Source organism: Moschus berezovskii, chromosome 20 (assembly GCF_049115385.1).
Source record: "Moschus berezovskii isolate FMDL1 chromosome 20, NW_MosBer_1.0, whole genome shotgun sequence".
Classification (NCBI taxonomy): Eukaryota; Metazoa; Chordata; class Mammalia; order Artiodactyla; family Moschidae; genus Moschus; species Moschus berezovskii.
The window spans coordinates 39,147,944-39,166,522 of NC_142479.1; the positions used below are offsets into that span (position 1 = coordinate 39,147,944).

The window sequence follows — 18,579 nt, forward strand, 5'->3', positions numbered from 1 at the left end:
CCAGCTGAGTGGATGAAAGACGTGCCACCTCTGCATTGTGACTCCCTGCAACATGCCTCATTGTGACCACGCTCCCTCACCTGCTGGTAGGTATTCTAGGTCCCGCCATGAGTGCAGTGTGGGTCAGGGCCGGTGGGGGGGGTCGGGTGGCCCAGGTGGCCCTAGGACCCCCCCACCATGGAAAATCAGCCATGGTCTGACAACCTGGGGTGCTGCCATCAATACCAAGAAAATTCCCAGGATGTGGAGGACTTCCTGCTCCTGCTGCTGGGCCTTGTCATTCTTGTCAACATCGGGATCAACGTAGCAACTATGGTCAGTGATGGCTGGGGACACCCTGGGGGAGAAGAGGGCTGAGGGTGGGAGCCAGCAGCCGGCACTTGCACCTGCAGAAATGGTCTTGGCTGGGGCGGGGTTGCGGGGGTGAGGGTGAGTGGGGAGAGCCTGGCCTTCATTCCCACTCCACCCACCCCACTCCACCCCCAGATGTGGCACAGGCTCCAGAATGTCTTAGACAACAGCATCTTTTGGACTAATCAGAAAAGTAAGTATGGAATACAGGTAGGGGGCGCCTCGCCCCCGCCACTCCCAAGAGCCCATAAACCCAGGTCCCAATTGTTCCCCGACCCTGAAATCTTCTGACAGTTGCCGGGCCCTCACGAACACTTTCTTGCCTCTCCTAGATGAAATCTCGCAGGCTCGTGAAAGTTCCCCCAAATATCCTCCAGCCAAGGCCAAAGACGTCCACATCCACTGTACCCTGGACCCTGTAGAAGTGAAGATGGCCCGGCCCACTCGCTGCTCCTCTTCCTCCTACCACCTTCCCCGAAGCCAAAGCCGCAACCGCCGCCCTCGCCGCCACCGCCCTCGCCACCACCAACCTCGCCACCAGGGCTGCAGCCGCAGCCGAAGCCGCAGCCGAAGCCGCCCCTGCAGCCACCAGCAGAGGTCAAAGAACTGCAAACGATTCCCCTACAGCTGCTCTGTCTTCAGTAGGCCACATCGCAGCCACAAGATGTCACAGCTGCAGGCAAGGCCTTCCTTTGATCGGGAAGACCTGGACTTCTACCTGGAGGAGGACAAAGACCTTGCCTTCCCACACCCCAAGTACCCGAAGGGGGGCTGGGGAGGGCTCTACCAAAAGATTAGCCTGCCCTCCAGCATGGGGCTCTGGGGCCGCCAGGGTGGGATCTTGGCCAGCCTGCCGCTACCTTCTCTCTACCTGTCACCTGAGCTGCGCCGCCTGCCCAAGCGTGTAGAGGCCAAGTCTGAGCTCAGGCTGCAGTCCTTCGGGCCCCTCTGCTCACCATCCCACACCTGGGGCAATGTGGAGGCAGACCAGTGGACCTCGTCTCCACCGCCTCCCCGACGGCTGCCCCCCAACCCCTCGTGGGTCCCTACGGCGCACAGCCCTTACCCTTCAAGGGGCCAGCTCCTGTATGACAATTGGGATCAGCGGAGACGTGGTCTGGAGGCTTCTGAGCCTCCCTCTGCCCTATTGACCCGGGGCTCCCGGCCTGAAGCCCGAGAGCACTATTCCCCACAAGTCCACCGACGGAGCCTCCTCGGCCATGCTCACAGCCAGCCCAACCGCAGCCCCCACCCCTCCACGGGACACTTGAACTACTCCCGGGATCCCCATGAGGTCCGGCGCCGAGCAGCCGAGTGGACTGAGACGCTGCCCACTTGGCACCCTCTGACCACCTCCACCTCCCTCACCATGCTGGGCGAGGCCTCATACCAGCGGGCCCCAGCTCCCAGCTCAGCTCTGCTCCTCCGCTCCTCCCAGCCCCTGCCCGAAGTCCAGGCTACGGAGCCACCCCAGCCCACCTTTATGCCACTCAGCCGGAACCCAGGGGGCAATGCCAGCTACCAGGTGTACGACAGCCTGGAGCTGAAGCGGCAGGTGCAGGAGAGCAGGGCGCGAGCCAACTCGCTGCCACCTTCCAACTCGGCCTCCAGGCCCTCTCTGCATAGAAGCCGGACTGGGAAAATTCACTGACCAGTCAATGGGGGCGGTGGGGGGCAGGGCATGGAGAAAGGAATAAAGATCAAGAGTCCAGGAAACACTGGTGGTCTGTGGCTTGGAAGCACCACTCTTTCTGCCAGCCCTGGTCCCTGCCCTTGGCTTCCTGAAGCCAGTGTCTCCTCCTTGGCCTGAGGGTCCCCTTGGCTTAGTGGCCACAGTTCTACCAGCAGGCCCCTCCTGGGCTTATACTATCAACAAAGTAGCTTTGCAGGTGCAGATTCCAAACCACTGGTCTCTGGGCACCTACTGTGTTCTCAGCTGTCCCTGTCCCCAGAACTCATATATAAGAAGCTGCTTCCGAACTGGGAGGGTCCCCATCTGAACAAATCGAGGTCCACACCCAGTGAAGGGTATGAAGAAGGCCAAGGCTCTGGACTCCAGCCAGGCCTTCCCCAGGGTTCTGATGCCAGGGGTCTTCGTCTCAGGAGAGGCCAAGGAGGTGGAATGTGTGGTTTGAATGAGTGACTCAGTGGGCTGTGAGGGAAGGATTGACGGCTTGAGGAGAGGTGTGCTGGCTTCTGGGGCCCTGTTTGACTTTCCAGGCTCAGGCTGCCTGACTCGGGTTACCAGGGAATGCCACTCTTGGCCCTCTTTATTCTCCTCCTCCCTCATTGTGACCCCACTCCCCTCCCCATTATGACTCAGTCCTTCTCCCCCTCCCCCACCAGAGGAGTCTGGCTCCTAGTGAGTATGTGGGGGCCAGGGGGCCCAGGTAGCCCTGGGACCCCCAGCCATGGGTGAGCGAACCTACCACGGAGCCCAAGCGTGCTTTGGCACCAACCCCAGAAAGTGCCAGGACCTAGGAGACTCAATTCTTCTGATCCTGGGCAGCTTCATCTTACTCAACGTGGGGATCAATGTGGTGACTCTGGTCAGGGCAGGAGCTGGGCAGCAGTGTTGGGGGAGCCTTGGGGTCTCAAAGGGTCTTAGGTTGGAGGGCTGCTGGGGTGTGGCCAGACAAGGATTGGACTTCAGGGCTCACCCTGCTCCCGGACTCTCCCCTCCTCTGCTTCCCTCAGCTCTGGAAACACCTGAAGAACTCTTTGCGGACTCTTTTCCGTCATTTTTTCCCCAGAGGTGAGTGGGCCCCAGCGTGGGCTCCGGGGATATGGATCTGTTCCCTTTCTTCTATCCCCGTCCCCACCCTCAGCCCCTCAGGAACCCAGGCTTTGTCACATCTTGCCTTTCCCTGCAGAGAAGCAACCCAGCTATGCAGGCAGCCATCCCACGTGCATGCGTTGCTCCGTGGATCCCAAGAACGTGTGCTCAAGAGTCCTGCCCCGCTTCCACCGCCGCCCAAGCTTCCTGCTTGGGCACCCTAACCACCTGGACGCCTGGATACCAGATACAAAGGATGAGAAGGCTTCTAAGTGCTGCTGGATGCCGCCTCAGTGTGGACATGTCGGGGGTCCCATGGAGGTGCCATGGGGACTGTGGAAGGAGGGGCTCATGGGAGCTGGGGAGGACCCTCAGATCACAGCCTTAAAGGCCCAAGCCACCTTCTACTCTAAGCAGGAGACATCGCCCAAGTTCTGTAGGATGAGCAAGGTGGATATGGTTCCACTGCGCCTGCCCCAAGAGAGCAAGACAAAGACCACAGACCATGACCCAGCCCAGGCCCAGACCCACTCCCTGGCCCAGTCCCCTGGGCATGCTCCTGCCAAGGCCCAGACCTTCTCCCCGGCCCACCCCCCTGAGCCCACCTCAACCCAGACCCAGACCCACGCCCCCATTTACCCCCCTGAACATGCCCTGCCTCAGGCCCAGACCAACTCCCTAGCCCTTGGCCCTGAGCATAACTCTGCCCAGGTCTGTGGTCTGGAACACACCTCAGCCTATACCCCAGACCAGGCACCCTCACAGAGCCCAGCCCAGTGCAAGGGCCACACCCTTACCCACACTCTGACCCATGCTCATCTAACTTATACCCATGCCCAAACTCTGATCCCTCCCCCAGCTTCTGCCCCAGTCCCTCCCCCAGCTTCTGCCCCAGCCCCTCCCCCAGCTTCTGCCCCAGTCCCTCCCCCAGCTTCTGCCCCAGTCCCTCCCCCAGCTTCTGCCCCAGCCCCTCCCCCAGCTTCTGCCCCAGCCCCTCCCCCAGCTTCTGCCCCAGCCCCTCCCCCAACTTCTGCCCCAGTCCCTCCCCCAGCTTCTGCCCTTGCTGCTACTTCTGCTTCAGCCCCTACACCAGCCCCTGTCCCCATGTCTGCCACAACCCCTGTCCCTGCACTGGTCATGGCCCTACCGACCACTCCAGTCCCTTCCACACCCCCTTCCTCTGTCCTAACTTCTATTCCCTCTACTTTGTCTGCCTTCAGCCAGGGCCTCTCCACTGGCCATGTGGTCTATGATGCTCGCAGGGTAAAGCAGAACTTATTCCATGTATGTGCCCCTCAGAACTCTGGGTATTCCAGAAAGGACTTAGGTACACTCTCCAGGCTCCAAGAGGGGCATGGCCTGGTGAGCTCTGGTACAGCTGAGAAAACATTGAAGCAATGTAGTGAGGACAGTGCCAAGCCCTTCACAGGATCCATACTGGGTTACCTGGAGTTGGGGAACATGGAATGGAAGCTTTCAAATGATGCCAAGGATGAATCTGTGCAGCCCAAGACCTTCCCTTACTGCAGTTTCCACCCTTACAGCTCTGAGAAGCAAAACACAGACTCCCAGACTCCGGTCTACCCCAAATTCCTGGTGTACTCCAAAGATGCTGCACCTTATCAACCTTGCTTCCATGTTCCAACCAGTGCCCAGAACTCAATGGGAACTGTGCCTCCACCCTGCACTCTTTCTCTGCCTCTCATTTCTCCCAGATCCTTTGTTCTTCATCAACACAGCAACCACCAGAAGCCCTCCACCTTAGTACAGAACCCCAAATTTCCCCCAGCCTCCAAGTCTCCTCAGTCTGTCCTCTCTTCCCAGGGCCCCATCTCTCCTCAATTCTCCACTACTTCCCAAACCCCAAACCAGCCCCAGGCCCCTGAACTTCATGAGAATCTAGGCCTCAACCAAGACCATGGTCTCCAGAGGACCCCAGGCCTTTCAAAAGACACTAGAGCTTTCAGAAAGCCAGAGCTTACCTTGAATCCAAACCTCCACATGAACCCAGGCTTTACTCAAGACCCAGGCTTCCACAAGAGCCCAGGCCTTGCTCAAAATCCAGGCCTACACAGGTGTCCAGGCTTTAACCAAGACACAAGCCCACACAAGAGCCCGGGCTTTACCCAAGACCCAGGCCTCCACAAGAGCCCTGGCTTTACCCAAGACTCAGGCCTCCATGAGAGCCAAGGACTTGCTCAAAATCCAGGCCTCCACAAGTGTCCAGTCTTTACCCAAGACACAAGCCTCCACAAGAGCCCAGGCTTTACTCAAGACCCAGGCCCCCACAAGAGCCCAGGCTTTTCCCAAGACCCAGGCCTCCACAAGAGTCCTGGCTTTACCCAAGCCCCAAGCCTCCACAAGAGCCCAGGCCTTGCTCAAAACCCAGGCCTCCACAAGAGCCCAGGCTTTACCCAAGACCTTTACCTCTGCAAGAATCCAAGCCTTTCCCAAGACTCTGGCTTTCACAAGGATTCAGTCATTACACGAGATTCTTGTTCCCAGAGTTTAAGTTCTACTCAAGAGGGAAGTTTCTTTAGAAGCCCATATCTCACCCAATCTTCTGGTCTCCACAACAACACACCATTTCTTCAAACTTCTGACATTCAGAGGAGCTCAGGCTTTAGGCATGACTCTGGAGTCTGTAGAAATCTAGAACAAAACTTCTATAGAAGTCAAGAGCTCTCCCAAAAAACTGGCCTCCATAGTATACCACACCATTCTCAAGATTCTGGATGTTACAAGAGTACAGGTAATGCCCAAGATCCAGGAGTGTCTAGGAGTCTAGGCTTAACCCAAGATTCTGAACCACAGAAGAGTCCATGCTTTGTCCAAGACTCTGGAGTCAACAAGAACTCATGCCTTACCCAGGAATCTGGTCCCCATAAGAACCCAGGCTTTGTGCAAACCCCTGGCCTCTATAAGGACTCAGGAGACTACAACAATCCAGGCCTTACTCAAGATCCTGGAGTTTACAGGAGCCAAGACCTTACTCAAGATTCTGACCTCCATAAGAATCTGGGCCTTACCCAAGGCACCGAAGTCAAAAGATGTAATGTTCCCCAAGATGCTAGACTTTACAGGAGCCCAGAACATTGCCACAACCCTAACCTCCACAAGTACCCAGGAGTTACTCAACATCCTGGCCCCCAGAAGGGTCCAGCCCTTACTCAAGACTCTGGCTTCTCCAAGACTCCTGACTTTATCAAGGGATCAGGCCTCCAAGAGGACTCGTGCTTTGTCCCCAATCCTGTCCTCCACAAGAACCCTCTTGGAACTGACTGTGTCCAAGCTTTTGGCCCACTTCAGACCCCCAAGTCATTTATATCTGAGAAGATTCCTCGAAGGCATGATGCTGGGCAGCATGTTCCAGGGGCTTCTGTCCCACCTAGCCAGACCTCCTCCCTTGCCAAGGCCCACGGGGTCTACAATGACCGACAAACCTTCTCAGAGGTGCCTGTGCTGATAGAGCTGCAACCACCTTCCCGGCGAGCAGGCAGCCAAGACTGGGTGTACCACCCCATGGACACAGCTCCTGCAGCCTCCCAGAGCTATCGCCAGATGTCTATGCCTCCCAAAACCAACTGGAAGCCCCACTGCCCAGGGTCAGGCACCCGAGTAGGGCACGTGGTCTTTGATGCCCGCCAGAGACAGGTGGGAGCAGGAAGGGACAAGTGCGAAGCGTTGTCTCCCAGGCGCCTTCACCGAGAGATATCCAACAACTCACCAGAGATGGCCAAGGCGTGGGGATATCAGTGTGTGATGAGAAACTTAGAAAAAGAGGGGACCAATGTGCATGAATAATAAAAAGGCAAGAGAAGTGTTCTGTGGTTATTTGAGGCCATCCACCCCAACCCTCAGGTGAGGGATAAGGAATGAAACACCCAGCTTTCCTGCTGTCACTGTCTTACCTTAAGCTGTTAGCCCCAAGGCCCTAGAGCTGCATTCTCCATTACAGCAGCCACTAACCAAATATGCCTATTAGAATGTAAATGAGTTAAAATTAAGTAAAGTTAAAAAGTGTTCTCAGGAAGTTCTCTGGAGGTCCAGTGGTTAGGATTCAGTCCTTTCACAGATGTGGCTGGGCTTCAATCCCTGGTCAGGAGTACTAAGATCCTGCAAGCTGCAAGGCACAGCCAAAAAAAATCTGTTCCTCAGTCTCATGATCTAAGTGCTCAATAGCCACATGGAGCTACTGGCTACTGTATTGGACGGCACAGATTTAGAACATTTCCATCATCACAGAAAATGCTATTGGAGAGTAATGCTTTAGAGTTCAGGGCAACTTTCCTTTCCCTGTCAGCCATCCACAGCATAGGAGCTTTAAGATGGGCTTTCCTTGTGGCTCAGGTAGTAAAGAATCCACCTGCAATGTGGGAGACCTGGGTTCGATCCCTGAGTTGGGAAGATCCCCTGGAAAAGGGAAAGGCTACCCACTCCAGTATTCTGGCCTGGAGAATTCCATGGACTGTATAGTCCACGGGTCGCAAAGAGTCAGACGCGACCGAGTGACTGTCACTTTCAGGGAGATTTAAGAGGCCCAGAGAACTTAGTTCTTTTTAGGGTGGTTCAGAAGCCACCATCTAGGGAGGAGGTTAAGATATAGGAATGGATGCCCAATGCCTGATTTCCCCAGACTGTGAGAAAGAGCCCAGGCTTCAGTTTTCCTGATCTGGTTTCTTGGGTCACAGCATGTTGTATGGAAATTTGCCTTCCCGGTTCTGGGCTGTGTTTGGGGCTCTTAGTAACAGAGGGAGAAGACCTCTCTTTGTCAGTGACTAGGAATCCCTGAATTTTAGGCTCCCCAAATTTTGCCCTGGATTCTGAGGGTCCCCTCCTTTTGTTGTCGTTCAGTCGCTAAAGTCATGTCTGACTCTTTGTGACCCCATGGACTGCATCATGCCAGGCTTCCCTGTCCACTATCTCCCAGAGTTTGCTCAAATTCATGTCTGTTGAGTTGCTGAAAAGGCCTCTGATTTGTTCTAAGTGTCTCCACTTGCCCATTTTATGCCCATGGGCTTAGCCCTAGTTCACTGTGGAGACAGACCCCTGGCAAAAAGGAATATAAGAATTCCTAGTCCAGCATGCACTGGTCTAATCCGTGAGCTTATCTCTGGTTACCTATCTTTCTACCCTATTATTCTGGCTCCTAGTTTCATCCTGGACTTAAGCTCTGTCCATGATAGCACCGGTCACTGAAAGCAATCTTCTTCCCCTGATAATTTCTCATTGCCCTGCCCCAGCCCACCTGGGAGTTTCCTCTGGACTTGATTTTCAGCCCTGGTAACTCTTCTGTATACACACCTGAGCTGCGAGATTCCAAAGTGTTTGCCCTGATACCATTCGTGTGTCTGAGGTGGCCATCACTAGTATGTCCCTTTGGATGTCCATCCCTGGGTCATCACTACCTACGTGTTCTTGTCTAACATTACCACCACTGATTCCAAAGAGATCCATCCCAGTCGGGAAACCCGTTTCCAACACCTCTCTTGCTCGGCGCTGACATTGGACAAGTCATGTGGCACCTTCCTAGGCAAGCAGTAATTGGATGCAAGGACTCTTCTAGATTTAAGTTACCAGGGCACCTTTACTCTCTCAGGCCCTAGGCTATGTGCCTCATTATCACTTGCTATTTGGATCCATCCTATTATGTCTCTGTTCTAAGCCCAAGGAATGTTTGCGATTGACCTGGCCTTGGAAAGACATGCTATAGTTTATTTCCATAGAAACTACAACTTCCATCAGGCACTATTTCAACGGAACAGGAAAGGATCTGGGGGCGTGGCCCTAATGCCCTGGTAGCTTGGAGACAAACTACAACTCCCAAGATAGCCAGGAGATCTCTGCAGAGCCAAAGGAAAGATTGAACTCTGACCGGAGGCCAGGCAGGTCCGGAACCACCTCCAGAAAGGGGCGTGGTTGTAATGTAGGGGCGTAGCCTTGTGGGCAGCAGGAAGAAGTTACCTGTTGAATCTTCCTATCCATTTTCTTCTCAGACCTTGCAGCTACCCCTAAGAGGGAAGCCTCAAACCAGTAGCCCCTTCCGAAAAACAGGTAAGGGGAGGTAGACAGGGGGTGGCGAAGGAGGCTGTTGCATTCCGTAGGAGGGGCCAAACAGCCACTTTTAACCTGCTGAGTCAGGTGAATCGGTCCATGGGGGTGGGGACTAGCATATGAGAAAAGGACAAGGACAGAGGAGGTATTTATTTGTTTGCTTTCAAGACTAAATTTAGAGCCCTTCATCTGCAGACCCATTGGCAGATTGTGTCTTGGGCACCCTCTTGATCTTGGGAAGAGAAAAGAACAGAGGGGCGAGTTTTCCACAGCAGAAGGAACAACGCTTCTGGGCTTCCCCCGTACGTGTATTTCCTAGCCCCCAAACGATAGAGCTATATGGCTTCTGCAGTCTGGGGGAACGCTCCCTGGTGGGGCCCACCGCCCCCAGCCCCAGCCCGGCCGCTCACAGACATCGACTTCTGCTCTGGAGCGCAGTTGCAAGAACTAACCCAGCTGATCCAGGAGCTGGGTGTGCAGGAGAGCTGGAGTGATGGGCCCAAGCCAGGACCAGATCTCCTCCAGGCCAAGGATTTTGTGTTCTCTTTGCTTAGTAAGTAACCCTCTTGGCTCTCTCAGCTCCGCCCCACCCCATCCTGGGCTCTGGATCATGCCTTCACAATCCCTACTCTTCCCTTAGGTCTCATTCACCGCAGGGACCCTCGCTTTCCTCCCCAGACAGAGCTCCTGCTGCTTCGTGGTGGGATTCGAGAGGGCTCCCTGGATTTGGGGCCTGCGCCTCTAGGTCCCTACACTCGGGGACCTCACTACGATGCTGGCTTCACACTCCTGGTGCCCGTGTTTTCTTTAGATGGCACTGGGCAGGAGCTGCAACTGGACATGAGATCCTGTTACGCATGGCTCTGCCTCCCTGAGCAGGTACGCGGAACCTCGGTCCGGGAAGCGTGGCAGGATTGCCTAGGACCTCCAGTCCCAGGAGGACGTGATTGGAGCCACCCAACTGAAAGCAGAGAAAGTCCCCGGGACCCGCAAAGCTCTATGGACCAGCCACCCGGTGACATCACTGAGCCTGAGGCACACGAGTCTTTGGAAAAATCACCTAGTAATGTTTCAGTGCCGGAGTCGCCCCAGCAAAACCTAACCGATATTGGCTTTCCCTCACCATCGGAAGAAACGAATGATGACGTCACCAAAGCAGCAGCTGTTAGCCCAGGGCCACAGCCGTCGGATGCTCGCGAGGCATGGCCCACATTGTGCCCCGCCCAGGTGGCTGCTTGGTTCTTTGCTTCGCTGGCTGCGGTCGCTGAGTCCCTATTCCCCGTCCCGGGTGCCCCGCGCTTGGTCCACGCAGCCCGCCACGCAGGGTTCACTACCATCCTCCTGGCTACGCCCGGGCCCCCGCGCCGCCTCCTGCTTTTCGACCTGATCCCCGTGGTGACTGTGGCCGGCTGGCCCCAGGGGGCTCGGAGCCACTCGTGGGCCGGCCCGCTGGCCTCGGAGTCGTCCTCCTTCTACCTGGTGCCCGGCGGCGGCTGCCGAACCGAGCGGCCGGGCGCCTCCGGCTGGCAGCTCTGCTTCGCCCGCCAGGAGCTGGCGCTCAAGGCGCGCATACCCGCTCCGCTGCTGCAGGCGCACGCGGCGGCCCAGGCGCTGCTGCGCCCGCTGGTGGCGGGGACCCGGGCCGCGGCGCCCTACCTCCTGCGGACGTTGCTCTACTGGGCGTGCGAGCGGCTGCCCGCGCTCTATCTGGCGCGGCCCGAGAATGCGGGCGCCTGCTGCCTCGGGCTGCTGGATGAGCTGGGCCGAGTGCTCGAGGCGCGGACGCTGCCCCACTATTTTCTGAGTGGCCAAAAGCTCCGTGCGGGGGACGGCGCCGCTTCGCTGCTCGGGGCGTTGGCCCTGCTTCGCGGGGACCCTGCCCGGGCCCTGCGCGCCGCTGTGGAGCAGGCCAAGGCTGCGCGTAAGGGGGGCGGCTTAGCAGGCGTGGGAGCCGGGTCCCATTAAAAGCGCTGTTCGTACTAACGTGGAAAGTGCTTCTGTTGGCCAGCGGGGTGTGTAGGGGACTGCTCTCCCTTCACCTGGGAGACAGGCTGAACCCTTTGGGCCCGAAGAACCCGTGTTCTAGAAGGCCTCCTGGCTGGTTCCCACCCTCCTCCCGCACCATCCCTGGCACAGGTCGTTCCATTCTGGCCTCTCCACTTTCCACATCTGTGGCCAGCACACTTCTTGCCCCGGTGGAACCTCTGGCATCCATCTCCCCCCAGTGCTTATGGTCTTTTCTCTTAGGGGTCAATAGGGGTAATATATTTGCTGAAAAAAGTCGTGAAAAGGAGACAGGTATGGAGACCAGGGACTGACCAATTTGGTTCACACAAAAGCAGAGATATTAAGGAGGCCAGATTTCACCCCAGGCTAGTCCTCGCCACCACCGCTATCTTTTCAGTTACTCCCCCCACTTTCCTCATCCAGTGCTGTCCTGGATCCCGGGCGGTAGGGTCCCTTTCTCCATTCTTGAGGCGTCCACCATTCCATCTACCTAAGCCCAAGCTCTCCCCTCGTGCAGATTTGCCTTCTGTGGAGTCGCCTATTTGTCCCTCCTCCTCTGAACCCCGAGACAGGCGGCTCCGGCTGCCTCTAAGACCGTCCCCACTCCCTGCCTCCAAGGAACCCCGGGGTTCCGCCCGCCCAGCTTCCACCCACACCCCGCCTTTCCCGGCGTCTCCGCCCCCTGCCCCGCCCCCGGGCCGGCTCTCCGAGGAGGGGGAGCTGCTGTCGCCGCCGCCGCCGCCTCAGCTTCCCACCGCCGCTGCCGCTGCCGCTGTCCAGCCGCCAGGCCCAGTGCTCACTTCGCCGGACCAGGGCGCTCTGCGGAGACACCCTCACTCCTTCCTGGGGTCTGGGACGCCTACCCGGGCGTGGGGGGAAGCCCCGTTTGCGGGGTACAGGGAGGGAGGAGCCTGGAACCGGAGCCAGCGCCAGCCGTCGCCGGATTGACAAGACAGGACAGGTTGAGGGGCGTCGGGGAAGGAAGAGGGGGTGCTGTAGGCAGTCCCCGGGAGGAAGAGGAAGCCCTGCCGCAGAAAGCTGGGATGCGCCCTGATTTATAGGGGGTCTGCTCACATTTGGGGACCCGTGACAACGTGGGTGCACTCCTCTCTTGGGGGGCTGGTTGGATTGGAGGGCGTGGGATCTAAACAGTACCAGCTGTCCCCGAGGAAATTAAGGGGCTGCCATAAAAAAACAACAACACCCCAAACCCAAAAACCTATGCTCCTTATTCCGAGGTGACAGAGGGCCCTCCAGACAACCACCTGGTGTAACCACTAGGAAGGGCGGATTTGGAGGTGACTTCAAAAGGAGTGGAGGGTAACAAGGTGAGGAAAGGGGCTCAGAACCTGGAACCCTCTGCCACTAGAGATGGGGGTGACTTGGTAAATACTGGTTTTGTCCAGAGACGGGGTCTGGGAACCTCTGCTTGCTGAATGGGGACAGTCTGAATATCTCGAGACATAGTTTTGGGGAGATTTCAGCGAAAAAAGTGGGAGATTCTTCACTTAGAGGGTGGCAAAGGAAAAGGAACCAAGGTTGGGTTCTTCGCTGGCATTGGCAGCACCCCAGCAGGAGTGGGGTGAGCTAATATTTCCAAAACTAAGGACCCACACCCTTATAAAGAGGGGCTTTGTCAGGAACACGGGGCCTGGAAATAGGGTGGAAAGGTGCCTGGGGATATTGAAACCACATCTTGGAAAATCTGAGGGTCTTGCCTTTGGGATAAGGTTAGTGGGGGACAGGGACACTGGAGACTAGAGAAGGGGAGAGTTTTCTGTAGGGGGCAAAAGTCGAGGGTGGGGATCCATTGAGAGGTACATAGGCTGCTGGGTCCCACGAAGCTAGTAGGAGGCCCAAGGGTGGGAGCTGGCGCCTAGGGTAGGGGTCCTCTAGGATTTATTCTCAGGTCCTGCGGGTGGGGCGGTGAGTCGGGACCGGAGCGTCCAGAGCATGTCCTGGTGAGCGAGCGGGCTTCTCTGGGGGAGGGGGTGCCCAGCGCGCTCCGGGCGCCTGCCGGTTTGGGGGTGTCTCCTCCCGGGGCGCCATGGCGGCACTGGCCAGTAGCCTGATCCGGCAGAAGCGGGAGGTCCGCGAGCCCGGGGGCAGCCGGCCCGTGTCGGCGCAGCGGCGCGTGTGTCCCCGCGGCACCAAGTCCCTTTGCCAGAAGCAGCTGCTCATCCTGCTGTCCAAGGTGCGACTGTGCGGGGGGCGGCCCGCGCGGACGGACCGCGGCCCGGGTGAGTGGCTGGGGCGGGGTCTCCGGGCCTAGGGTCTCTCTGCCTGGGAGGTTGAGGCCAGGGACTCCCGAAGAGCGGGGCCTGACTGAAGGCCCCCGAAAATGAAAGGGGGTGGGCCCGGGCCACCAATTCTCAGCCAGACGATGCCTCAGTTTCCCTTTTCTTTCGCCCGTAACCCCGAATTTCCTTGCTTTCGAGGGCAAGGGGAAGGCATGAGGGGCTAAGCCGGGTGCAGCGAAGCTAGGCAGCTTCCGCTCGCCGCCCCCCCCACACCCAATACGAGTCCCCACCCCCACCATCCTCCGCCTACGTGCCGGCTCTCGCGATTCTTTCAATCCCGAGTGGAGGGGCCTGGGGGTTCCGGACGTCTGGGTCACCCCGAGGGTTTCTGCGGCTCCGGCAGCCCCGCCCCCTCCCCGGTGCTCCCGCTCCTCCGAGCTTTGGCTCCGTTCCTCCTGGCCGAGCTTGCCTGGCTCGGCGCCAATCTCCCCAGCTCTCCCCCGGGTGTCCTTGCAGCTACCTCTTCAGCCCGCCCCTCTCTGCGCCCTCCTCCCGTGACCTGCGCTCCAAGAAAGGAGCTGGGCACCCCCCGGTGACCCCCTACGCGACTCCGAAATCGGGCCTCACGGGCTCAGGGGACCCTCTGCTACGAGGAACTCAGACACAGTACACGGCTGGAGACCCGCACGGAGACTGAGGGTCGTACCACCTACGAGGGGGTACGGGAAAGTCGGCCGGGAGCAAGCCTCGGGGGACGAGAGTTGTGAGGGTTGGCGTGTGGTCCCCGTCCAGGTGCGACAGTCAGGGAGTCCCTCTGGCCTCTCTCTCCCCCGCTCCCAGCTCCCCGAGGGAGAGACCGCCCCACCAGCGGCGTCCTTCTCCCCCCGCTCCGCAGCCGGCCCTCCTTAGTGGTACGGTCCGCAGCCCACCCTTGGAGTGGGACCCGGTCCCCACGTGACTCAGCCTGCCTCGCCAGCTCCCCGGCCCCCTCCCCCATTTCCTTGGTGTGGTACCGAATGTCCCCCATCCCAGGCGGGTTACCTGGCTGAAGGGGAGAGGCTGAGCCTCAGGGAGGACTGGGCCCCCGCGAGCCAGTAGACTGACAGATAGACAGACAGACAGATGGGTCAGTGTCAGACAGGCCGGCGCTGGGCCAAGGGGAGGCCCGCGCCAAGCAAGCGGCAGCCGCAGCAGCAGGTGCTGAGTCAGCGTCAGACCCAGTCCCACGCCCATCCCTGAGGAGGCGCCCCTACCCTGTGGTCACCTTACTGCCCCCACACTCGCACACACACTGCCCTTTCAGCAGGCCTGCCAGTCTCCCTCTGTCCTCTGCCTTTCCATGTATCTCTGCCCTCCTCTTCCTTCTTCTCCCCTCCCCCCCTTCTGGTTGAGCTGTAGGGTAGGAATTAAGCCTTTAAATAAATTTCAATAAATTAAACTGAAAACCGGTTAGAGGCAGCAGAAGGGACCCACACCCCAGCTTCCTCCGGCGTCAGAGAGGTGGGAAAGAGCTTGCTGGGAGGGCCCTAGGACCGACCCTCTTCCTTCCCTCTATTCTCTTTTTCTTTCTCTCCTCTGATCCCGCCAAGTGTAGGAATGTTTCTGGGAACAGAGATGTCATGTTCCAAGATAAATGTTTCTCTTTCCAGAACCTCAGCTCAAAGGCATCGTCACCAAACTATTCTGCCGCCAGGGTTTCTACCTCCAGGCGAATCCCGACGGGAGCATCCAGGGCACCCCAGAGGATACCAGCTCTTTCAGTGAGAGGGGAAGCCAGCTGCCTGTGGGGAAGGGGGAGAGTGGGCACAGGCCATGACAGTCCTATTCACGCTTCAGGATCCATTGGCTCTTTGACTCCCAAGGGAAGAGCTGGAACTGGAATGGGCGTGTGTGTGCATGTGTGTGCTCAGACAGGAGTTGGAGGGCTGGGGTACTGAGGTTCCCTCTCTCTACCCCCAGCCCACTTCAACCTGATCCCAGTGGGGCTGCGAGTAGTCACCATCCAGAGTGCCAAGCTGGGTCACTACATGGCCATGAACGCTGAGGGGCTGCTCTACAGCTCGGTGAGACAAGGGAGTGGAGTGGCCTGGGGTCTGGGGACTCCTCTAGGACAGACTTCCCAACTACAGGTATTTTGCAGCTCAGGGCTCCCTCTTCCTCCAGCTCTTGCCAACACCCTGTCCTCACTGCCCACTCAGGAGCACTCTAGAGTACCTTTAATCTCTCCTTCTTGAACAGCCCCCCATGTGCCTCCCAGGCTCTTTGAATGTCCAACTCCTTCAGCCTTTTAGGATCCCTGTGTCTCCTCCTATCTCCTTGAGACTTCATTATTACTCACTATCCCAGAGTCATTTGGGATATTGGGAAAGGATTCTGGAATTCCTCCAAGCAGGAATTCCCTCCAGGTCCCCTGGATGGTGGGAGGTTGGGAGTAGAGTAGAGAGAATGTATCCTCTTATTCCAGGCCCCCAAAAGTCTAGTTCCTGGCCTTTGGGGGCCACCAGACTCTTTCTCATCCTCCTTTTGTCCCAGTTCCTACATGGACTCAGAAGTTGGTTCTCCTCGCCTCAAATGTATGGATTGCATCCTGCCTTGTTCTTCTCAGGGCTCGCTTCTAGCCCAGTGATGTGTCTTTTTGTCTCTCTCTCTCTCTGTGTGCCTTTCTGGGTCTTTGTCTCCTCAGCCGCATTTCACAGCTGAGTGTCGCTTTAAGGAGTGCGTTTTTGAGAATTACTATGTCCTGTACGCTTCTGCTCTCTATCGCCAGCGCCGTTCTGGACGGGCCTGGTACCTGGGCCTGGACAAGGAGGGCCGAGTCATGAAGGGAAATCGAGTTAAGAAGACCAAGGCAGCTGCCCACTTTGTGCCCAAGCTCCTGGAGGGTGAGTATGGATCCTCTAGGAAGAGGCAGGCCATATGGGAGGGTATTGACCTTGACGTGGACATTTAATGACATACAGCTCAGGGGTTATAAGTGTTTTAAGAAGACACCTGTTATGACAGGCCAAGCCAGGAAGGCTTTAGCCTTGAGGGATTTGGGGAGATCTCCTTTTGTGGGTCAGGGTTCCCAGAGGCTGCATGGAGGGGAAGGGAGCCTATTCAGAGCTTTCTGGGTGCCTAACTCTCCTTCCTGCTCCTCTCTCCCCGCTTCACAGTGGCCATGTACCGGGAGCCTTCTCTCCACAGTGTCCCTGAGACCTCCCCTTCCAGTCTCCCTGCCCCCTGAAATGTCATCCCCAGACTGGAGGCTCCCTGCACTTGCACAGAGCCAGCCACCACCACAGCCTGTCTCTCAGCCCTGCTTCCGGCCCTACTCTCACCGCCGCTGCCACACTCATGCCCTGTGCAGCCAGGTCCCACCAGGTGCTCTGCCCCAGGGGAGCCTAGGGGCCACTGTGACTTCTGGGCCTGCTGAGACCCTCAGGCTCTTAGGCCCAGGGTTGGGGGGTCAGAGAGGAAGATGTCTGGAAATGGTCCTGGCTGATCACTTCTTTTCTTCCATGCTCACCCCTCCAAAACCTTTTTCTGAGATGGCGCTGGGGGTTCCAAAACTGACAGAACCAGGGCATAAATCCTCCCCATCCCAGGCTCAGCCAGTTCCTGGAACCCTTTGCCCTTTTCATTGCCACTGAGCCATAGATCTGTAGGTTCACTGGCGCTCAGGATCGTTCCTTCTTTCTCTACTCCACCTTCTGCCTTGTTCCAGACAGGTTCCGGAACACAAGGCACCCCAGCCAGGGCCACTTCTGCACTCAGGCTCTGTGCTGGAACACAGGCATGCTGCCAGGCTCTGTTCTGGATCCATCAGGCTTCTGTCCTTGACCCAGATGGACCCCTGACTTCAAAGTAAAGAGAGGCTGGATTTGAGCCCTGTCCTGCTTTTGGCTTTGGCCTGAACTAGGACCAGTCTCAGATCACCACAGTTTGAACTTTCTTATCCCAGAGATACCCAATTCTAGAGCATGGTGTTCTAGACACATATGGAGCCATACTTCCTTCTGAATCTTAGCTCTAGGACATAGACCAGGGCTCTCAGCCCTTCCCTTCAGGATGGAACGAGGGGCCTTTATAGCCATATTATTTCTCTAGAGTAAGTTCTAGACCCACGCTCCCACCTTCTCTAGTGATACCTGTTAAGCATGAGCTCTAGAAAGGACCCAGCTATGATTCACAAAAAACTAAGTTCTAGATGGATCAAGAACCACTTCTTGTTTTTCCTAGATAGTTTTCTAAAACTCTTAGTCTTCCTGTAGAATGCTAACCTTATTTTTACATGCAGTTTCTAGTTCCTACAGCTCAGTTGGGGTCCTGTTGGGAAACAGAGTCTGAGGAAGGGCAAAGGAGTTTCGGAAGGAATCCCTGTCTCATAGTAGGGCAGCTAGGCTGGAGAAGGGACCAGAACCATGGCATGATTGGACCTGTGCCTGGGTTGAGAGGACATGAACACGTAGCTACCTCAGCAGGAATTCCTTCCAGGTCCCCTTTAAAGCTGAGGTCTTTTGGGTAATAGGCCTGGAATAAAAAAGACAAATGCGACATTACTTTGACTCCCACCCACCCACAATGAGGAGACCCCAGTTCAGCAATAAGCCCCACCTTTCTCCCCTACAGATCAGGCTAAGGAGGGTGAGGGCCTCTTGGGTTCTAAACCTCATACACCCCCACAAGCTTCTAACTGAATAAAACTTGCTTTACCTTAGAGCTTATAACCTCAGCTGGGTTTTAGGTACCCAAAAAGGGCCTGACTAGATTTTTCTGAAAAAATGCAGAGAGCTCGGGGCAGGCCTGAAAAAGATCAGAAGCCCATCAGTGAACTGGGAGGGATACTCTGGGTGACGGCAGACTTGGGCAGAGTAGACTGAGGAGGCACTAAAGGGAGGGGCTAGGGCTCAGAGTCAGGTTGCCTTTCCTCCGGCTCTTTTAACTCTGGCTTGTCCTAAGAGGGGTGGATGCTCCCCTCACCCACACAGACCCCGCTCAGGCTCCACCCATCTCCTGGATCTGCTCCCAGGGGACCGGGTATCTACTCCACGCTTTCTCAATTAAAGACGATTTATACAACTGAAGTGTTGTCTGTCATCTGTGGGTGGCAGGCTTTGGCAGTTGCTCGGGGCGGGATCAAGTCACAGGGGCGGGGCGGGTGGGCTGGCA

At 57.1% G+C, this 18,579-nt stretch overlaps 4 protein-coding genes across 15 annotated transcripts; all 4 read left to right on the forward strand.

The window, feature by feature from the left end:
- The first annotated feature begins 177 nt into the window (after positions 1–177).
- SPEM2 (SPEM family member 2) lies at positions 178–2,057 on the forward strand. The gene is made up of 3 exons (XM_055396421.2): positions 178–315; positions 487–544; positions 684–2,057. Exons 1-3 carry the CDS (start codon positions 178–180, stop codon positions 2,000–2,002), a joined length of 1,515 nt encoding a protein of 504 aa, XP_055252396.2. The 3' UTR covers positions 2,003–2,057.
- Positions 2,058–2,762: 705 nt separating this feature from the next.
- On the forward strand, positions 2,763–6,992 carry SPEM3 (SPEM family member 3). The gene is made up of 6 exons (XM_088829430.1): positions 2,763–2,900; positions 3,049–3,110; positions 3,331–3,845; positions 4,179–5,174; positions 5,499–6,870; positions 6,989–6,992. Exons 1-6 carry the CDS (start codon positions 2,763–2,765, stop codon positions 6,990–6,992), a joined length of 3,087 nt encoding a protein of 1,028 aa, XP_088685556.1.
- Positions 6,993–9,054: 2,062 nt separating this feature from the next.
- Positions 9,055–14,053, forward strand: TMEM102 (transmembrane protein 102). Of its 10 annotated transcripts, none has more exons than XM_088828867.1 (4): positions 9,055–9,734; positions 9,822–12,149; positions 12,427–12,516; positions 13,945–14,053. In XM_088828867.1, exons 1-2 carry the CDS (start codon positions 9,521–9,523, stop codon positions 11,144–11,146), a joined length of 1,539 nt encoding a protein of 512 aa, XP_088684993.1. In that variant the 5' UTR covers positions 9,055–9,520; the 3' UTR covers positions 11,147–12,149; positions 12,427–12,516; positions 13,945–14,053. The 10 variants fall into 10 exon arrangements, with proteins under 10 accessions (XP_088684993.1, XP_088684994.1, XP_088684992.1 ...); XM_088828868.1 differs by having other exon boundaries at positions 12,434–12,516; XM_088828866.1 differs by lacking the exon at positions 13,945–14,053 and adding an exon at positions 13,269–13,405.
- FGF11 (fibroblast growth factor 11) lies at positions 13,236–18,494 on the forward strand. Of its 3 annotated transcripts, none has more exons than XM_055405710.2 (5): positions 13,236–13,428; positions 15,078–15,188; positions 15,388–15,557; positions 16,112–16,310; positions 16,584–18,494. In XM_055405710.2, exons 1-5 carry the CDS (start codon positions 13,236–13,238, stop codon positions 16,652–16,654), a joined length of 744 nt encoding a protein of 247 aa, XP_055261685.1. In that variant the 3' UTR covers positions 16,655–18,494. The 3 variants fall into 3 exon arrangements, with proteins under 3 accessions (XP_055261685.1, XP_055261695.1, XP_055261702.1); XM_055405720.2 differs by having other exon boundaries at positions 15,388–15,491; XM_055405727.2 differs by having other exon boundaries at positions 15,388–15,491; positions 16,196–16,310.
- The last annotated feature ends 85 nt before the right edge of the window (positions 18,495–18,579 follow it).